Genomic DNA, 19031 nt, shown 5'->3' on the forward strand with positions numbered 1-19031 from the left:
GCTCACAGTGCTGACTTCTGTGTTGAAGAGTGTCCAAATTGGAACTTACTGGGATGATTAACAGCTGCTACAAAATCAATACTCTATGTAAGGAAAACAGAATTGGGCTAAGATGGTCTTACATGAGCACTATTCTGTGGCAGAGTATCTATCTATGTCAGCAAGCCAAATATAATTTATGTTGGTGGAAGCATTTCCATGGATATTATCCATGGGCTTTTCAGACTCAACCTCAGAGACCTAGGCGGTGAGGAAGATAATTCATAGGTTTTAATTACGCATAATTATGCATATTCTCGGGTGCAAAAATGATCTTCTTACAGTTACACTCTGTAAGAAATCAGTTTACTTAAATTTTTCATTATTTTAACATTTATTATGCTTGAAACACTAAGTCATACTATTATTGTTACGCTTCAAATAGAGTCTTACATTTTTTTCTCCACAAATTAATTTGAAAGGTAATACAGATGTTTGTGTTTTGGTTTATGATAACTTGATGTTCTAATTACAGAACAGTAAGGAAGTTGTTGACATATGCCCTAAAAATCCTTTATGTTTCTGTAGGATGAAATACTTTTTTACAATAAATAATTACAGTATTTACAATAACTTAATATTATAATTTTGCAATAACAGGATAAATATGCTATAGTTTAAGGGAAAAAAATTCCCTGAACAATTACTTTTTTTTTAATTTCACCTTCAAGCAAAGATACATTTGTCTAATATTTTGCCTCCAATATACTGGAATTAACACTTCTTTCTGGCATAATGTTCATCTTTGTATCTACTATAATGCTTATCCCAGGAGTCAGATCAGGCAGGCAGTCAGTATTTGTGGAATGAATTAATGGATAAACTCCTTTGGGACTAAAATACTAAGTAGCACTAAACCATAACTCAGTATTTTAGAAGGTAATACCTTCCTTACTTCAATACTGCATGTGTTGCCTAGGTGAACGATATATCATAGGGCAGGGAAAAAAATGATGCATGAAGAGGCTTAAAATACTTTGTGTGTTGTCTAGGAGGCATCTGCTATTAATTTGAACTATACTTCTTGCATCTTAAATATGTAATATCTCTTGCTTTCTGTGCTGTTGGGAAAGTGAATACTTTTGAACAGAAAGCAAGCATGGAGTATGGATTCTATTGTTACCAGATGTGTGGGATTCCCATCAACATTTTATCCAGAAATTGACACTCCAGTCCAAAGCCAAAATGACAAAAGCATGAGAAGTCAGGGTCAATGTTTTAATGAACTGGGAAAACCAGCTATCAACAAAAGCAGAAAGCTGGAAAATTAAATTAATGTGCCAGTGGTCTTAAGGCTAATACTGAGGGCCTTGAGATCCTTGGGATGTATAAGGCCCAATCCCCAAAGGGCAAACAGCTGAAGAGAATGTGGCAGATTAAGAAGTAAATGTAATAAAACACTAATTCAAAAAGACATATGTACCCCCGTGGTCACTGCAGTGTTATTTACAATAGCCAAGATATGAAAACAACCTAAGAGTCCATCAATGAGTGAACGGATAAAACAAATTGTATATACACACACGCGCGCACACGCACAGATAATGAAATACTATTCAGTGATGAAGAAGAATGGAATCTTGCCATTTGCAAAAACATAAATGGACCTTGAGGACATTGTGCTATGTGAAATAAGTCAAACAGATTGAAACAAATACATATGATCTCACTTATATGTGGAACCTAAAAAAAAAAAAAAAAAGACAAAACCAAACAAAAAAACAAGCTCATAAATACAGAGAACAGATTGATGGTTGCTGGAGGAGCAAATGGGTGAAGGCGTTCAAAAAGTATAAACTTCCAGCTATAAAATAGATGTGGCAAGGTAAAATAAAGATCCTATGTGACTCTCTAAGTCACTTTCGATCACAGTATCTGATATTTTCTTTCATAACATGTATCGCTATTGGAAAACAACACCTTTTGTCTCACTCCCTAGGAAAATGGTGACTAAATGAGAACTCAAGTTTTGCCTGCCCTATTTTCCAATACTGATTTCCATTTTATCATCATAGAATGTTTAGAAGAGTGTTCACAACACAATGGCTATTCACATAAACAAAATGAAATTATTGTACAATGAATGAAAGAGACATAATGTGCAAAGTAAAAAAATAATCAATAGAATAGCAATTATAGTAGGATCTATCCATTTAAAATGTGACCTAAGCAAATAAAATCACACCAAATCTCAAATAATTATTAAATTCTATAAGAGGTGAAGATAGAAAGCAGGTCAGAAGTTAATTTGAATGAGAATTTAAGTATCATTGTAGTAGGTTTGAAAACACTTAAATACATGTTAATAATCCTATGAAATTTTAAATAATTTTATTTTTTATTTTTAAAGAGATTTTTAAAATTTATTTATTTACTTGTCAGAGAGAGAGTGAGAGAGCACCAAAGAGGGAGCTGCAGAGGGAGAGGGAGAAACAAACTCTCCACTGAGCAGGGAGCCCAATGTGGGCTTAATCCGAGGACCCTGGGATCACGACCTGAGCCTAAGGCAGCCGCTCAACTGACTGAGCCACCCAACCGCTCCTAAAGGATTTTATTTATTTATTTATTTATTTGATAGAGAGAGTGAGAGAGCAAGAGCATGTGCACAAGCTGGTAGAAGGGCAGAGGGAGAAGGAAAGGGAGAAACAAACTCACGGCTGGGCAGGGAGCCTGTCTTGGGGCTCGATCCCATTACCCTGAGATCATGACCTGAACTGAAAGCACACACTTAATGGCCTGAGCCACCCAGGTGCCTCAATCCTGTGAGATTCTAATGATTACCCATTGTCCCACGATATTTTTGAATTATATTAAGAAGAGAAAGTTTCATTTCCCTTTCCATACCTCCACACTCCAGAAGTTAATATTTTGAACATATATTTACTGACTCCTTTCTAAAATATTTATTTATTTATTTGAGGTAGAGACACAGAGGGAGAGGATCTCAAGCAGATTCCCTGCTGAGCAAGAATCTTTATCTCATAACCTTGAGATTATAACCTGAGCAGAAATCAAGAGTTGGATGTTTGACTGAACCACACAGGTGTCCCTATTTACTGACTCTTATAAGCTCTTAGACCCAGAGCTATATAAAACCATTCATATTTTGTCACCATCATCATTACTAATTATTAACTACTGGTGCTATGTATTGTTGTGAGAGCTCTTGGAGTACATAACTCAATCTCACAACCTACTTAAGGAAACCTCTAAATCATCCCCATCACAAAAGAAAAATAAAAGAAAAAGTTCTTACTTATGGACAATTTGCTTTTGTGATTTAACATTTTACTTTTGGGACCTCTTTTCCTGTTGTATAATATCTAAAAATTGATAGACTTTTAGGTTGTTCACAATTGTATGTCATTATATATAATTGATGTAGTTTAGGCTTTTGTATCATTTATTTCTGTAGAATGGATTCTTAGAAATGGGATTGATAGTTCAAAAGTTATTCTCATTTTGAATTTTAACAAATGCAATCAAATTATTCTCCAAAGATTAAATTTACCTATCACAAAATTTCAAATGTGCCTACTTTTTTGTACATACTATCAATATTAGATATTATCAATCTTTGTGAATTTTAATAGTCTGAAAGACAAAATACGATACCTACTGCATAACTTTGCATTTCCTTGTAAACTAATAACATTTGGAATCTTTTCATCTGGCTATTCTTATAATGCTCACAATCTTAGTAGATTTTTTATTAGATGCTTATTTTTTAGTAAGAATTCCTATTTTTGTTTAACCCCATATTTATTACTTGTGCTGAAAATACTTTCATTGACGTTTAACTGTTAATGAATTTTAACTTTTTTTTTAAAATGAAAGGTTATGAAAAGTAATTGTTATTTCCTTTGCTTTTATGGGTTTTAAGTTTCCTGTTTGCCTGAGACAGTTTTCTCTTATCCTAAGCAGTACACTTCCATATTTTCTTCTAATATCCATTAAAAGTATTACATCAATTTATAATTTATCTATTTGACGTATATTTCACATGGATATGAAGAGGAATATAATTTATCTTCATTCAGTTAGTAAGCAGTTATGCAACCTAAGTTATTATGCATTTAATTCTTACCCAATGATCTGAAAATTCAACACGAAACAAATATTAAAACCTCTGCAATGTAGCAATATAATTTTTTTATCTAATTTTTTATATCCCTTCTATTTATCTGTTTTTTGCCACTATATTTTAGTTACAGTAACTTGGTAGTATTTTGTACACAGCAAAAAAAACTGGCCATTATAGGATATTAATTGTTATTCAAAAAAATTTATAAAGACAGTATTTCCAATTGTATATTACCATTTATCAAAACAACTTCTAGTAATCTATAAGAATCCTCAGTAGCAATAGACTAAATATATAAATTAATTTAAGGAGACTTGATCTCTTAATAGTATTAAATATTCCCAGGTAGGAACATGAGATGAATTTTTATTATTCAGGTATTAGTTTATAATTTTGAATAAAATTAGTTTTCTCCATATAGGCTGGATACTTTTCTTATTAAATATAAATTTTACTATTTTATAGTTATCTGATATTTTAAACTAAATTATGTTTTTAACTAAATTGTATTTATATTAATATATTAACTGGTAATTTCATAAAGGACAGCTACATGGTCATATTTTTGTACCTTTATCTAGTATTTGGCACCCTATATTGATTTACTAATTTTTAGTTTATGCATGTTTACTATATCACCATATAACTTTTAAATAATAATGATCTTGTCTCTTACTTTTCAACATGTATAACTTTTTAAAATTTGTTTACATTAAATTAGCTCACTTTTCTAAAAGTGTTAACTAAGTAGTGATAGAAAAATTTCTAAAGTGCACCTGGGTGGCTTAGTAGGTTAAGCGTCTGCCTACAGCTCAGGTCATGATCCCAGGGTCCTGAGAGGGGGTCCAAGTTGGGTTTCCCACTCGGTGGGGAGCCCGCTTCTCCCTCTCTGTCCTGTCCTACTCGTGTTCTTTCTCTCTCAAATAAATAAATATGAAATCTTTAAAAGAAAAAAAAGGAAAAATCCTGTATTCTTCTTGATTTTATTTGGAATGCCTTTAGTATGCCCCTATTAATATGATATTAACTATAATCTGTAGAAAAGGTTTTACATATTGTCAAGTTTTTAATCATGAAAAATGACAAACCTGGTTTTTCCTTAAATTAAATAATTATGCTAATATTTATCCATTCGGCTTTCTTGAAATCTTATCAATAGATTTTAGTCATTAAATATAATACTTAAATTTGTTTGCTAATTATGTAGTTTGTAACTGTAGCATTTATATTCACATGTATATTTTCTTTTTTGGGGTTGTTTATGAAGTACTGATATTGAGATTTGCAAGCTATGTAAAATGAATGAGAAAATATTCCATTTTAATCTCTATATTTTTTTAAGATTTTAATTTAGTTATTTGAGAGAGAAAGCATGTGAATGGAGGGGAGGAAGAGGGAAAGAATCTCAAGCTGACTCCCTGCTGAGCATGGAGTCCTACCACAGGGCTTTTGTTGTCACCACCCTGAGATCATGACCTCAGCCAAAACCAAGAGTCGGACGTTGAACCAACTGAGCCACCTAGGCATCCTCATTTTAGTATATGTTCTGAAATAACTTATAACTTATAATAATTGTTTGCTGTGCAAGATCATCTTAAATGGCAACAGTACTACTAAAGCAGTTATTTTACTACATTTTACTTTTTTGTCTTTGTCTACATTTTTAGAGCTGGGGGTTCTCAAAGCATGTTCCTAGAAATGCAATACTGGGAACATCTGGGAACCTGTTAGAACCATAAATTCTTGGGCTCCATCTCAGACCTAATGAAATAGAAAGACAGGGTATGATGCTCATCAATCAGGAGTAAGCAAGCCTTTCAGCTGATTCTAATATATACTTAAGTTTGACAACTACTAACTAGCTTAGATTTGCTACTCTTTTCAGCAAATTTCAGATATTTGTATTTGAATGCAAAATATTCAGTTTCTTGCATATGATAAAGTTTAATGACATAAAGATGAAAATCACATACTCTTACAATTATTTAAATATTTTCCATAGCTGTAGTTATATCTTCAAACTTTTATGCTGTGTATTTAATTTCTTTCTGTTAAAAACAAAAACAAAACATCAACATATTCTTGGAGAGTAATAGCACCAAGAGACAGAATAAGAGCTTTCAGTTATCAGCCCCCAGCCCCACACCTGTCCCCAGAACACTGAAAATGACAACCACTGATAGAGGAGTACCTTTGTGAGAGTCAGTCCAGTGAAGTTTTGGCACAACAGCAGAGCAAAAATCCGAAAATAGAGGGAGGAGGGCAAGAACAATTGACTTCATCTGCACTCCCCTTCCCTAAGAACCAACAGCAAGGACCCTCAGCAGGGAGATTTCTCTCACCAGAGAGTGTTGTGAGGGTGCAGTTTCCCCAGCCTTGCCCCCACTGCAGGACACGCCACTTCTTTTTTGCCTCACCCAGAATACTGAGGGCATTGGCCCAGCTGGCTGGTGATGGAGGCTGGGAGCAGGAAGGAGAGGCAAGGCCTCAGAGCCAAAATGCGCTTGGAACTCAGCAGAAAAGTATGGAACCTTCAAAGCACGGACACATCAGGCCTGCCCACAAGCGGTTTGTTAAACCTCAACTGGGGAAACCCCAAGTGGCCCAAGGCGCACCCATAACACCTTGTCCCAACAGCACTCCCCCCGGGAGCTTGCTCTTGTGTGGGGACTGGATGGGGGCTGGGGCGGAGGCGGGGTAGGGAGCCTGGGCCACCAGTCCCTGAGCATGCGCAGACTGCCAGGTCAACTCTGCAGTATTACAGGAAGGCACACAAATTTCAGGATTCCAGGGCACTGCTTTAGGGAAAACACACAGAAGCCTCTCAATAGCCAGTCAGGATTTGCGGATGGAGAGAAGGCCTACAATCAAGAATTAGCTCCCTCTCCCCGCCCCAACGTGTGGGGACTGGGCCATCTATAGAAAAGCTCTGAGAGAGCCTTAGACTCCCTGACTGGGGTGCCTGAAGACAGTGAGTAGAGAGTGGAGTTGACTTCTTCAAGTGCAGTCTGGGGATTGGGAAGCAGCCATGTATGCTCTTAGCAGAGGTCTGGGAGTGGCCCTGCCTGCTCCGGACACTGAGGGGGACATGCCCATCCAGTCCACAGGCCCACAGGCCAGCTTGCCAACATCCCTCAACTGCAGATACTGAAAAGCAGCCTGTAATTCAGTTCTAGTCCCTCTCAGCTACAACTTTTTGGTAAACCTGCATGTTTGTAGTTCCACATTTTGAGGTTTACACTTACCAAGAATGATTTTTGTTGTTTCCGACACTGTTTATACCAATTTTTGTTTTTTATTATAATTACATAATTTAATCGCATGCTGTATAAAAGGCAAAATATGATTACAGACAGAAAATGATTTTGTTCTATATAAAAATGAAGATGTGGGTAGATTTGATATAAATGCAATGCTGAAACTGCTGTAGAATTATATAATCTTTGCTAGAAAATTACCTGCAAGAAAAATCATTAAAAAGCATTTAACTATTGTAAAAATCTAGACGGATCGTATACTCAGATTGCATTTTAAGTGTCTTTTGGATTTTTATTCCACTTAAAAGAAACTACAAATGGAAATTTTGGAGGGATTAGTATGGAATGTGACTTACAAAGGACAGACGTTGTAGAACCCCAGATCCTTATTCAAAGAAATGATATTAGCCTGGCCTATGAGGAAAGATTGGCTAATTCAATCATATTTATTATAAGTTTTAAGTTAAAATATTTAAAATACTATGCATCATTTTTATGACACTTTACCTTTCTGTTAAATGTGTAGAAGAACTCCTGTTGTACTTAAATTGGACTACTTCATTTCCTCATTATAATTATTAAATCACTTAATGGTCCCTTTTGGTTCCAAGACAAACACCACACTTTGGCTTCCAAGAGTCTTCAAGACATGGCAGCAGCCACCTCTGCTACAGCCCTTTTATCATTCACTTCTACCTTCCTCACTATGTTTCGGCACACAGACCTTTCAGGTCTTTGAACACATTAAGTTTTTCTCACCTCAATCTCTTCACTTATAGTTACACCTGCTTGCTGCTCTGTCCATCTCTTTAGTGGCCATCTCACTTGTGTATTCCTCAGATGTTTTCTTTTTTTTTTTAATTTTTATTTATTTATGATAGTCACACAGAGAGAGAGAGAGGCAGAGACACAGGCAGAGGGAGAAGCAGGCTCCATGCACTGGGAGCCCAATGTGGGATTCGATCCCGGGTCTCCAGGATCGCGCCCTGGGCCAAAGGCAGGCGCCAAACCGCTGCGCCACCCAGGGATCCCCAGATGTTTTCTCAAATGCATCTTCTTTTCTAGTCTTTCCCTGGCCATGAGATCTAAAGTTGTCCTTATTCTAGCTCATAATAACTTAGTTTTCTTTCATTGAATTTATCATAATTCTGAAAACAAAATCTGTATTTGTGCATTTGTTTTTTAAGGCTTCTCTCTACCATTAAACTCCCAAGTTCTAATAATGAAGTGATCTCTTCAACTCATTCCTGTAATTCCTGAACAAAAAAAAGAGGGGGGGACTTAGTTTTGTTTATTAATTAAACAAATGAAGAATCAACTATGAGGATAAAAATAATGGCATATGTGATATGGTGGTGATGCAGCGTGTGAACAGTTTTCTTCCTGGGATTTTTGAGATTATCTATAGTTTTTTCAAGTGCAAAATCAGGAGGGTTTTTTATTAATACCAGTTGCTTTTTATTAATTTATATAATCTGTGCTTCTAATTTCCAGCTATTCAGCCTTTCGTGACAATTCTCTCTCACCTTACTATTAATGTAAAGTTAGCAATTACAAAGATTTCTTCTATCTAGTTCACTGCCAATCCTCAAACAGTATTTGGCACATAGTAGGTGCTACAAAATTATGCTGTTATTGAAGGACAACCATTGTACAAGAATATCTATTTTCAGAGTTAATTATGATTTGAAGATTATTTCCAATTGTTTTGGCTAATATTGAAAAGTATTACACAAAAGGAATTAGCAGAAATGGGCTGGTTATTTACCAATTTCCCTTTTCTTCCTAGGCAGACAGAGTTCCTTCCCCAGCTTCCTTAAAATTAGGCACAGCTAAATGATTAAAATATAACCAAGGGGTTATGAATGGAACATTTTCCAGACCTGGCCCATAAATATCCTCTTCCTACAACCTACTCTTTCTTTGTCACTCAGTTGTTGACTAGATAGGGTGCTGAGTAGTTACAGTGTGGTGCCACAAGATAGAAGGAGCCTGGGTCACTGACTGGCCAAATGGACTAGAACCTCGCCCCAAATATTAACCTGTGCTGTTGTGCTGTTGTATTATGTGAGGGAAGAACTAATTTTAATTGTCGTCAGACCACTGATATTTTGGGATTGTTTGTGCCAATACTCAACACACTCTAATACAAGGGCTATATAATAATGTACATGAAGAAAATATTTATGTCTTTCCATCATAGGTTTTTCTAAAAATTTGAAGCAGTGTGTAAAGTGTAAAACACTAATGGTCAATAAATGGAGGGAAATAGTTGAAATAATGGAAACTATGACAATATTGTCAAACTTTGAGATCACCTTGTAAGTAGCAGGTAGTGAGGTTCCAAGAGCTAATTTCAAGTACAAAGTATATGCCATCTTAATCTTTCCCATTCTGGCAATAACAAAAAGTTGAAATGTCCCCTCATCTTTTCCATACTCTAATTCCACACTTCTTATATATTCAGGAATAGCTTGAGATAAATAATTCATTTCATTTTATTGTTTTTTGGATTTACTGATTGAGGCAGAAATACAAGTTGCTAAATAGAAGGAGGCCTTACTGAATGGCAGCCAACACTTGAACTCTTTGATTGCTCTGATTGTAACCCTGAGTTTGAGTCTTTGGCCCACTGGGAAGCCAGTCCCAGGGAGGGATGCCTAAATACCCCTCCTTCCGATGTTTTACTCACTGAAAGAGTCTCCAAATCAAATGAAACAAGACCATTTTAAAATAAGCTCAATTAAAATACACATTATTTATTTAGTTCTGGTTTACTTCAAAATCATAAATATATTTTATTATATATTATTTTATTAGGTTCTAAAGTTTGCATTACAAATTTAATACTTTAATATATCTTGTGATTACCTATGTAATATAAAGTAGCGTTCTAACAAAATTTTCTCTTCCTGGGAAACTAATTTTTAAACATTAAGCAATTTGCAATCTAAACTAAGCAATCTATGATTTTTCCAGTGAATCTTGTGCCACATTTATACTGATTTCAGCTATGTGAAATTCATACTCTACTCTAATTCATTCATCTCTTCATTTCATGATACCATTCTATTTTCATTTCCAATCCACTTGTGACATGTCTAATTTGGTAAAACAGTTCTCCGACTTTTTTTTAATTAAAATTGACTTTCTTTGTCATATGTATTTAGAGTAAGTTTTTCAAGTTTGTCATAAAATCCAGCTCTACATTAGTTATAGGTTAAATGTGTAAATTAATTTATATATTATATTAAGCTATCTCACCTAAGAATAGGAAATGTCTCTGTTCTGATCCTTTATGTCTCTGTAGAGAGTTATAACATTTTGTATATGTAGCTCTTGGATATTCTTTATTAATTCTTAGATATTTTAAATTTTTTATTGCTGTTTTTAGAAATGCATTGATTATTATTGCTATAATGGGATACCATTAAATATTTAAGTTGTCTTTATATTTGGCAATTTTGCTATTCTTCATATGTAATCCTAATATATTTTAAATTAGGATATCACATTTTGTATTTATGGGTTTTATCTTTTGTTTTTCTGGTGTTTTTCACTCTACATTGTTTGTTTGCAATTCTCTTTACAATAATTTTATGAAATCAATTTTGCAATAGACCTGGATCAAGTCTTTTCAATAACCCAGTATTTGGTTTTGCCAACATTCTCTATTTTTTCTTATCCTTTGCTATATTTCCCACCTTATTTTTATTAGTTACCCCTCTCATTTCTTTGGGTTTTAGCTATTTCTCCTTTTTCAACAACTTGAGTTCTGCATTTATTACATCTCTTTCTTTATATCAGTTTCTCAACTCAGCACTATTGAAATTTTGAGCTATATAATTCTTTCTTGTGTGTTTAGGGGCTTGCTTTGTGTACTGGGAGTGTTAGCAGCCTCTATCCACGAGCTGCCAATAGCAATCCCCTTTCAGTCATGACAATCAAATGTATGTGCAAACATTGCAAGTATCTCCTGTGAGGGGGGAAGAATTATCTGCTGTGGGGACCACTGGAAACTGACTAAAAGCTTACAAAATTTGAAAAGTGTTCAATCAAGAAAATCTACGAAACCTCAGGGTAGGACAAGCCATGAAAGCAAGCACCTTCACTGTCAGGGAAACTGATTTGATTTGGAGTGGAAAGTAGAAAAACTCCATGACCCAAGGAGTTATCTAAAACAAGAGCAATCTCAGTGGCAAATGGATAAGGAAAGCCAGTGTCACAGCTTGCCTGAGTCTGCAAAACTGATTAAGGCAAACAACTAACCTTCCAACTAGCCAGAAATTCCATAGATCTTGGGAATGAGATAGCCATAATGGGCCTTGATAATTTACTACATATCCCTGGCTGTCTAAAAGGTTATATGCGTGTGCAAGGCTGCACACCTGTTCAGAAAAGACCAAAATGGGTCCTAATAGTCTATACATGTTTGGCTTAAGTGAGAATTCTTATGTGTGGCCAAAAGAGACAAAATAAGGGTCAGCCCATATTAAAAGCTGAATGCTTAAAGTTTTGGGGTATTCAACAATGAACACACAGATCCAGTGGCAAAGGGAGGAAGACGCACTGGCTCAAACTTACTGAGCACAAACTGATCAATCATGCTAACACAGGGGTGATCCCTAGGAGGCCAGGATTAAGATAAAAACAAGAATTAAAAAGACAAAAAAAGCAAAACTGAGTTAACAGTACCCATATACTCCAGGAGAGAAGGCTCCACATAATTAGTGTTCACAAGTCACTTAGCAAACACAGGGACGACCATAACCACTGTAAGTGAATCCAAATCCAAATTCTTACAATAAATTATATAAAATATCTAGTTCCCAACAAAAAAATTAGCAGACATACAGAGGGATTCCAAACTGTGGCACATACATTGCAGAAAAATTGTCTTAGATGTGGTTCAGATGTTATTAAACTCTCTGACAAGTTTCAGATGTTGAACTTAGCAGAACAAAACTTCACAAAAGCTATTTTAAACATGTCAAAAGAACTAAAGTAGAGTATGAATAAAGGAAAATATAATAATAATGGCTCTTTAAATAGAAAATACCAATTACAAATCTAGAAATTGTAAAAAGAGGACCAACTGGAAATTCTGGAGTTAAAAAGGATATTAACCAAAACAAACACACATAAAATACACTAAAGGGACCCAAGAGAATGGCATTATTCATAATATTCAAAGACTCAAAACAATCTAAATGTCCATTAACCAGTGAATGGCTAAACAATATGTGATATGTCCATATAGTGGGATACTACCTATCATTAAAAGAGAATACAGTATTCATGCAGTTCATATGGGTGACTTCAAAAATATTATGTGAAGTGAAATAAGCCAGATGTAAAAGACTATATGATATACGTATAATTTCTTATATGAAATATCCACAAAAGGTAGAACTTAGAAGAAAGATTAGTTGTTGCAAAGAGCTGAGGGAAGAAGCCAGAATCGACTACAGATGGGCATGAGTATTCCTGTTTAGGTAATGAAAATCCTCTAAAATTGGCTGTATTTAGTAAAATTGTTGAAAGGTTTACTTTAAAGGGTGAATTAGGTTGTATGTAAGTTATATGACAGTAAAGCTGTTAAAAACATTATTATGCATATTTATATCAAAGATAAATAGGAGGACTTTTATAGATCAAATACATTACATTTTTCTTGAAAATAATAGTAACTGTTATAGTACTCATAATGATTGTATATTTAGCCTGAATTTTGTATGATTATTTAAGGCTCTTTAAATATATAAACACATTATTTATAGCAATAAGAGAAAAAATAATACCATCATGATACAGATAAGTAAATGGACACTTAGAAAAAATACTGCTAAAGGATCATTGCTCAGGTAGCTTGACATCCTAAATTCATGGATTCACTCAATGCCTTTTATAATCTACTAGTGGTGTGTGTGTGTGCATGATAGAGAAAGACATGAGATTAATACTGATAGCTTGTGTTAAATGGAATATAATTTTTTACACAATATATTTTAAGAATTCATAACTACCAGGTAATATACGTACACGTATATACACATATATATGTACACACATGTATAAAATCACTGTTAAAATAGTTAATTACTTAGGGATTAAAACTACAGTAACTATTTTAATTGCCAAATGATATTTTGCTTACAGTCTAAGATTTTTCAAGAAATTAGGTAAAAAGTTAGCCCTTTAACTTATTAACCACTTGGAAGTCAGAGTAGCATTTTTCATAGACTTCAGACCTAAGCATAAATTATAAAATAATGTCTATTTGTAAAAACCTAATAGGTTATAATATTTTAACACATATCTCAAAATAATATAAAATTTGATGCATCAATTTCACATTTCAGCTAATGTGGAGCTTTAGCCTATACTCTAACACATAACTATCTTACAAACCACTCTACCCTCTATTTTAGTAACATGAATAGTCAAATCAATTACAAAGAAAAAGTTTCTTTCCTTTGTTTAACACATGAAAAATTTATCTATTGCTGATTCTCTGACTTTGAATAAATTCATAAGCTTTATTATTGCCCATTAGAAGAGATGTTTTGCTGACACAAAAGTCAAATAAATTATTTATAATCAGTAAATCTTCATAGCATAAGAGTTTAAACACAGTGATTATTCTGGACTGGTTAAGAAAACAGTTAGTGTAAAATCTTACCACGCCAATGGAAAAGTAATTATTGATGATACTGTAAGGCACTGGGTCTCCCTTCTCATCTTTGTCATTAGGTATGACTTCAAACTTCCACCTGTCCAACATGATTTCTGTGCTGTTTTCAATGTCTTTTAGGATTTTCATCAGATTCTCACCTTCATAACCTAATGAAAAAAAATATCTTGAGAAAAAATATAACAAAATAACAAAAGCTGTATTTATATACATTTTAGAGTGTGTGTATGTCTCATTCTAAAGCCAAACAATGCATTTTAAAACAAATTCTAACACAGATAAAGAATTATAATCATAAGATCATACAAATATTTTAGTTATAGCTTTAATGCGCAACTCATACCCCTCTCCTGCGGTGCAAATTCTCAGTATGGTCAAATGCCAAATCAGCATCTCCACTGCATACCCCTACAAAATGTATATCTATGTATTCAAAATGAAATTAATGATCTGCTTCCATATCTTCTTCCTGTTAACTCCCTTTCAGACAGGCAACACCCTCTACCTAGTTGCAGAAGTAAAAAGCCTGGATGTGATTTCAGACTCTTCCCTTTTCATCCCTCCCTGGTCCTCACACTTTGCCCTCTAGTGATACAGAAAAATTTTCAGGTTAAGTAGAAGGTCCTTCTTTTTTCATTTTATGCCATATCATCTCTTATTCTATATCCAGAGTATCCTTTTCTTTTGGCTGCCTTGTTTCTGCTCCTGCTGCAAATTTTATATTTGATAGTACTTCTTTCCAGAAGCCACCCTTCCTACAGTTCCACAGCACGCAGTTCTACAAACTAGCCCTACCTTAACAACTAGTACCCTGCCTTAGAGTTTTGTTTTGTTTTGTTTTGCTTTTATTCATGAGAGACACAAGCGGAAGGAGAAGTAGGATCCTCACAGGGAGCCTGATGTGGAACTCGATCCCAGGACCCCGGGATCATGCCCTGAGCCAAAGGCAGACATCCAATCACTAAGCCCCCCAGGTGCCCTGCATAGAGTTATTTGCATCTTTCTCACTACAAGCTTCTTTTCCCAAGTCTGCCCTAGAGTAAATGCTTAACAAATCTAGTTTTAATGAATCTACTGCAGATCATCAACATGGCTTGAAAATAAAGTTATTCCTTAATATTATATTTTCTCTTAAATGTATCTATCTATATAACATTATAGTTCAGACTGTAGCCTAATCCTGGTTGTGTTATTTAATGTTCGTTTTTACCCTCCCTAAATAATGCCTTCCTCTGTAAAAATTTCTGTTTATTGTGAAAATTAAATGAGAAAATGCATAAAAGTTCTCAGTACGTGAAGCATAGGAATAGAAAGTTTTCAACCATATAATGATGACATAATTCGAAATACTGTACGAAGTTAAATAATATATCTTATTCTACACACAGATACATACACAGATTCTTGAATTGATATTTTAAGTTGGAACAATATTTTCATAGATTTTTTCTGTGTCCAACTTTGTCGATATTTTAATAATGTATTCGTTGAACGAGTAAATGCCAGAGGCTATGAGTCCTCATTAGAGGTGTTAGCACACATAACACTGTAAAACTAATTGGGTTAAAAGAAAAAAAAAAAAAAAGAAGAGGCACTGTACTATGCCAACATTCTCTAAGGATAAATAAATTACTTAATGGTTATTTGTTGAATTAACTATTAGAAGTTCAAGGCACCCAGAATACAGGAGTGCCTATTTAGGCACCCACTATTATCTTTTATCTTACACAGGTAAAATAATTATGTACTAGCTAATACATACAGCAGAGCACAACAAACAATGACTAGACAGATAAAAGTATTAAAAGCACCAAATATTATTTTTAAAAAATGTCATATTGTATTTTTGTAGCATAATTCAAAAACAATGAATATACACAATAATGTGTAGAACTATACTCAGTACAAACACCGAATTACTTAAAGTATGAGATTATAATAACAAAACTTACAAATATCTCACATTTTTAATAGTTCTACCCTCATTCTCAAAGTTTAATTTCTTCTAAGTTTTTAATTTCTTTTAAAAATAATAAATTTTAGCCTCCAAATAAATTTTATATATATTTTCCCCATTGAACTGAATAAAAAGTTAAGTATATTCCCCTCTTTTGCAAATTCTACTAATTAGAAAATAAGTATGATGATTTTCAGACATAAATGAATTTACATATATTAACATAACAGTATAATATAGCATGGAAGTATACTACAATATATAACAAAATATAATATGATATCAATATATACACTCAGCATATACACAAGCAAATAACAGTTATTTAAATAAAATTTTAAGTTTGTCCCCAGCTATATCAAATTAATAGCAGCATAGTTCAGTATAACACTAGAAAAATGTAGGAACAGCAACTGACTGGGAGAGAATAAAGCAGGAATGGATTTAGTGAAAATTAATTACCACAGCTAGATTCTAGTAGTGCCACTCACCTTAAAATCGTTAGCACTGGTTATGTTCTCAAAGTTTTTATGGATTAGCATGAAAGGCTAATATCAATCAGCCTTCTAGCCAAATAGAAATGGAAAGAGGTAAGCCATAAATCTATTTTGAGAATCACAACATCTGCAGTTCAGAGCTAATTTCCAAAGGTGACAAATTCCAAATTGCAGTCCCCAATTTAACAAATATTTACAGCCTACCTGTTTGCATTTATCTATGCTCAAGTTTGTTAAATAACGATTCATAACTGTAAATAGGATTCCAAAACTCAAGAAGATCATGTATTTTTTTTTAAAGACATGTTAAACTAACTAAATATACAAGTAAAAGCTTATGCCCAGGAAAAAAAAAAATGATGGTGTTTTGCTTCCATTATTTTGATTTAAACCTTTAATCACTCTAGGCTAAGAAACAAAATAAAAACATAATTAATATTTATTTTCTATGGGATGCCTGGGTGGCTCAGTGGTTGAGCGTCTGTCTGCCTTCAGCTCAGGACGTGATCCTGGGATCCGGGATGGAGTTCTGCATGCGAGTCTCTGCGGAGAACCTGCCTCTCCCTCTGCCTCTGTCTCTTTCTGTGTGCATCTCTCATGAATAAATAAATTAAAAAAATATAATTTCTGTGTAAAGGTATGACGTTATTACAAATCTATATAAAATGTCAGAGAAATTTTTAAAAAGGAAAGCAAGTCACATAAAGGAAAGCAACAATCTAGATTTGTCAATGTATGCTTACACCCTTACTCTTCATGAAACATTTTTCCTGCAATAATCTTAAATTTTAGAGAGATTAATTACTGCTAGAAAAATTGAAAAGATAATGTAAATTAAGTATTTGCAAATGCCCTAGGACTTCCTACATTCTTACAGTCTTATATTTTTCCAAACATATTCTTGTAGAAAATAAATTTCAATATATTCCAGTGAACTAAATGATTATTGGTTGAATCCAGACCTTTATAAGCATGATGATAATAGCTACAACTACATAAAGTACTCAGCACAAACACTAGGTAAACAATGTGATGGTTTGGTATAAGAAGCTACAAGACAGGCACTATCATTTTTTCAAACTCTAATGAGGAATCTGAAGCACACAGTAAGTAAGCAACTTGCTCAAAGATAGTTGCACACCTGGCAAGAAATAATCACACTTCACAGCATGTTAATTTTTAATAAACTTTACCACATCGCATCTCCATTTTCCTAATCACTGGACTTAAGCATTTTGCAGTCCCCCTTAATACCTTGGTTTCCCCAAAGCCCCTATTCAATCCACCAACAGGATCTACCAGTCCTTCCTTAAAAATAGAGCCCCACTTTATCTACCTGACCCATTCCATTACCACTACCCTGGTCCAGCACCTTTATTCTCTAATCACAAAAACTATAACACAGGTTCTGATTTGGAAAAGCATGATTCTCTATGTTTTCACAATTTCTTAATTTTCTTCAGTTTATTTTATACCTCCCAATTAATTTATTTTTGAAGACATTAATGTCATTGTATCATGCTGTTTTGAAATGCTTTCCATACTTCACTTTTTGCTTCAAATTCAATAAAATAAAATTCTTAACAAGACCACCAAGACCCTGCATTATTTGGCTCTTGATTGTCTCTCCAATCTCACACTAATCACTGTCTCCTCCACCCCTACTCCATTCCAACCCACTGCGTCACAGATGACTCAAGAGATAATTCAAGAGTCATCAGCCTTGCTCCAGCCCTTTCAATTTCAGAAGCTATTTTCCTGCCTTATATTATAAATATAGCTTATATATTACCTCCTCAGAGAGGCCCTCAACTATGTAGCTGAATAGTTTCCCTCCATTATTTTCTAAATATGTTTGAGACTTTCATAGCTTTTATCTAATTTTGTTATTGTATATTTTATTGTTCCTTGATTGTCTGTGTACTCAATGAAAATATAATCTCCAAAAGGTAGGAACTTTTAATTTATTTTTTTTCACTCTAAATCCAGCACTTAAAACAGTATCAACATATGCAAGGCAAGCACAGGGAGTTTATTATTAATATATAATTTGGCATATGCCACAATTCATATGTCATTGACTACTGATAATAATATATTTTAATTGTTTTATTAGGAAATCATGAGAAGATGCCCTGAATGGAACTTTTATGTCAATTTTGAGATTGAAGCCCTTTATGAGTTTGGAATTTAAATGAAATTAATAATTTTAATATCAAAAATATTTTTCAAAAGAATATACAAGAAACCACATGTATGATTCTCTTCCTTTTAATTACTATACATACGTAAGCACTGGCAAATACAAGCATCTTATAAGCAATGTTTCTATGTATCTGTCTGTCTTTAGATTCTATGAGATTTAACTCAGTGTTTCATGTTATTCTTTTACTAAATTATATTCCTTTTTAAAAGATTTTATTTAGGGATCCCTGGGTGGCGCAGCGGTTTGGCGCCTGCCTTTGGCCCGGGGCGCGATCCTGGAGACCCGGGATCGAATCCC

The 19031-nt window shown here is 34.0% G+C and overlaps 1 protein-coding gene across 15 annotated transcripts in view; it reads right to left on the reverse strand.

Annotated features, from left to right (window-relative positions):
- The window catches only part of DGKB (diacylglycerol kinase beta), a 694527-nt gene that overhangs the window by 383006 nt on the left and 292490 nt on the right, over positions 1-19031 (reverse strand). For all 15 annotated transcript variants that reach the window (XM_072764436.1, XM_072764448.1, XM_072764442.1 and 12 more), the window contains one exon: positions 14063-14223. In XM_072764436.1, the coding sequence (XP_072620537.1) occupies positions 14063-14223 (161 nt within the window). The remainder of the gene's footprint in view (positions 1-14062; positions 14224-19031) is intronic.

Source organism: Vulpes vulpes, chromosome 7 (assembly GCF_048418805.1).
Source record: "Vulpes vulpes isolate BD-2025 chromosome 7, VulVul3, whole genome shotgun sequence".
Taxonomy (NCBI): Eukaryota; Metazoa; Chordata; class Mammalia; order Carnivora; family Canidae; genus Vulpes; species Vulpes vulpes.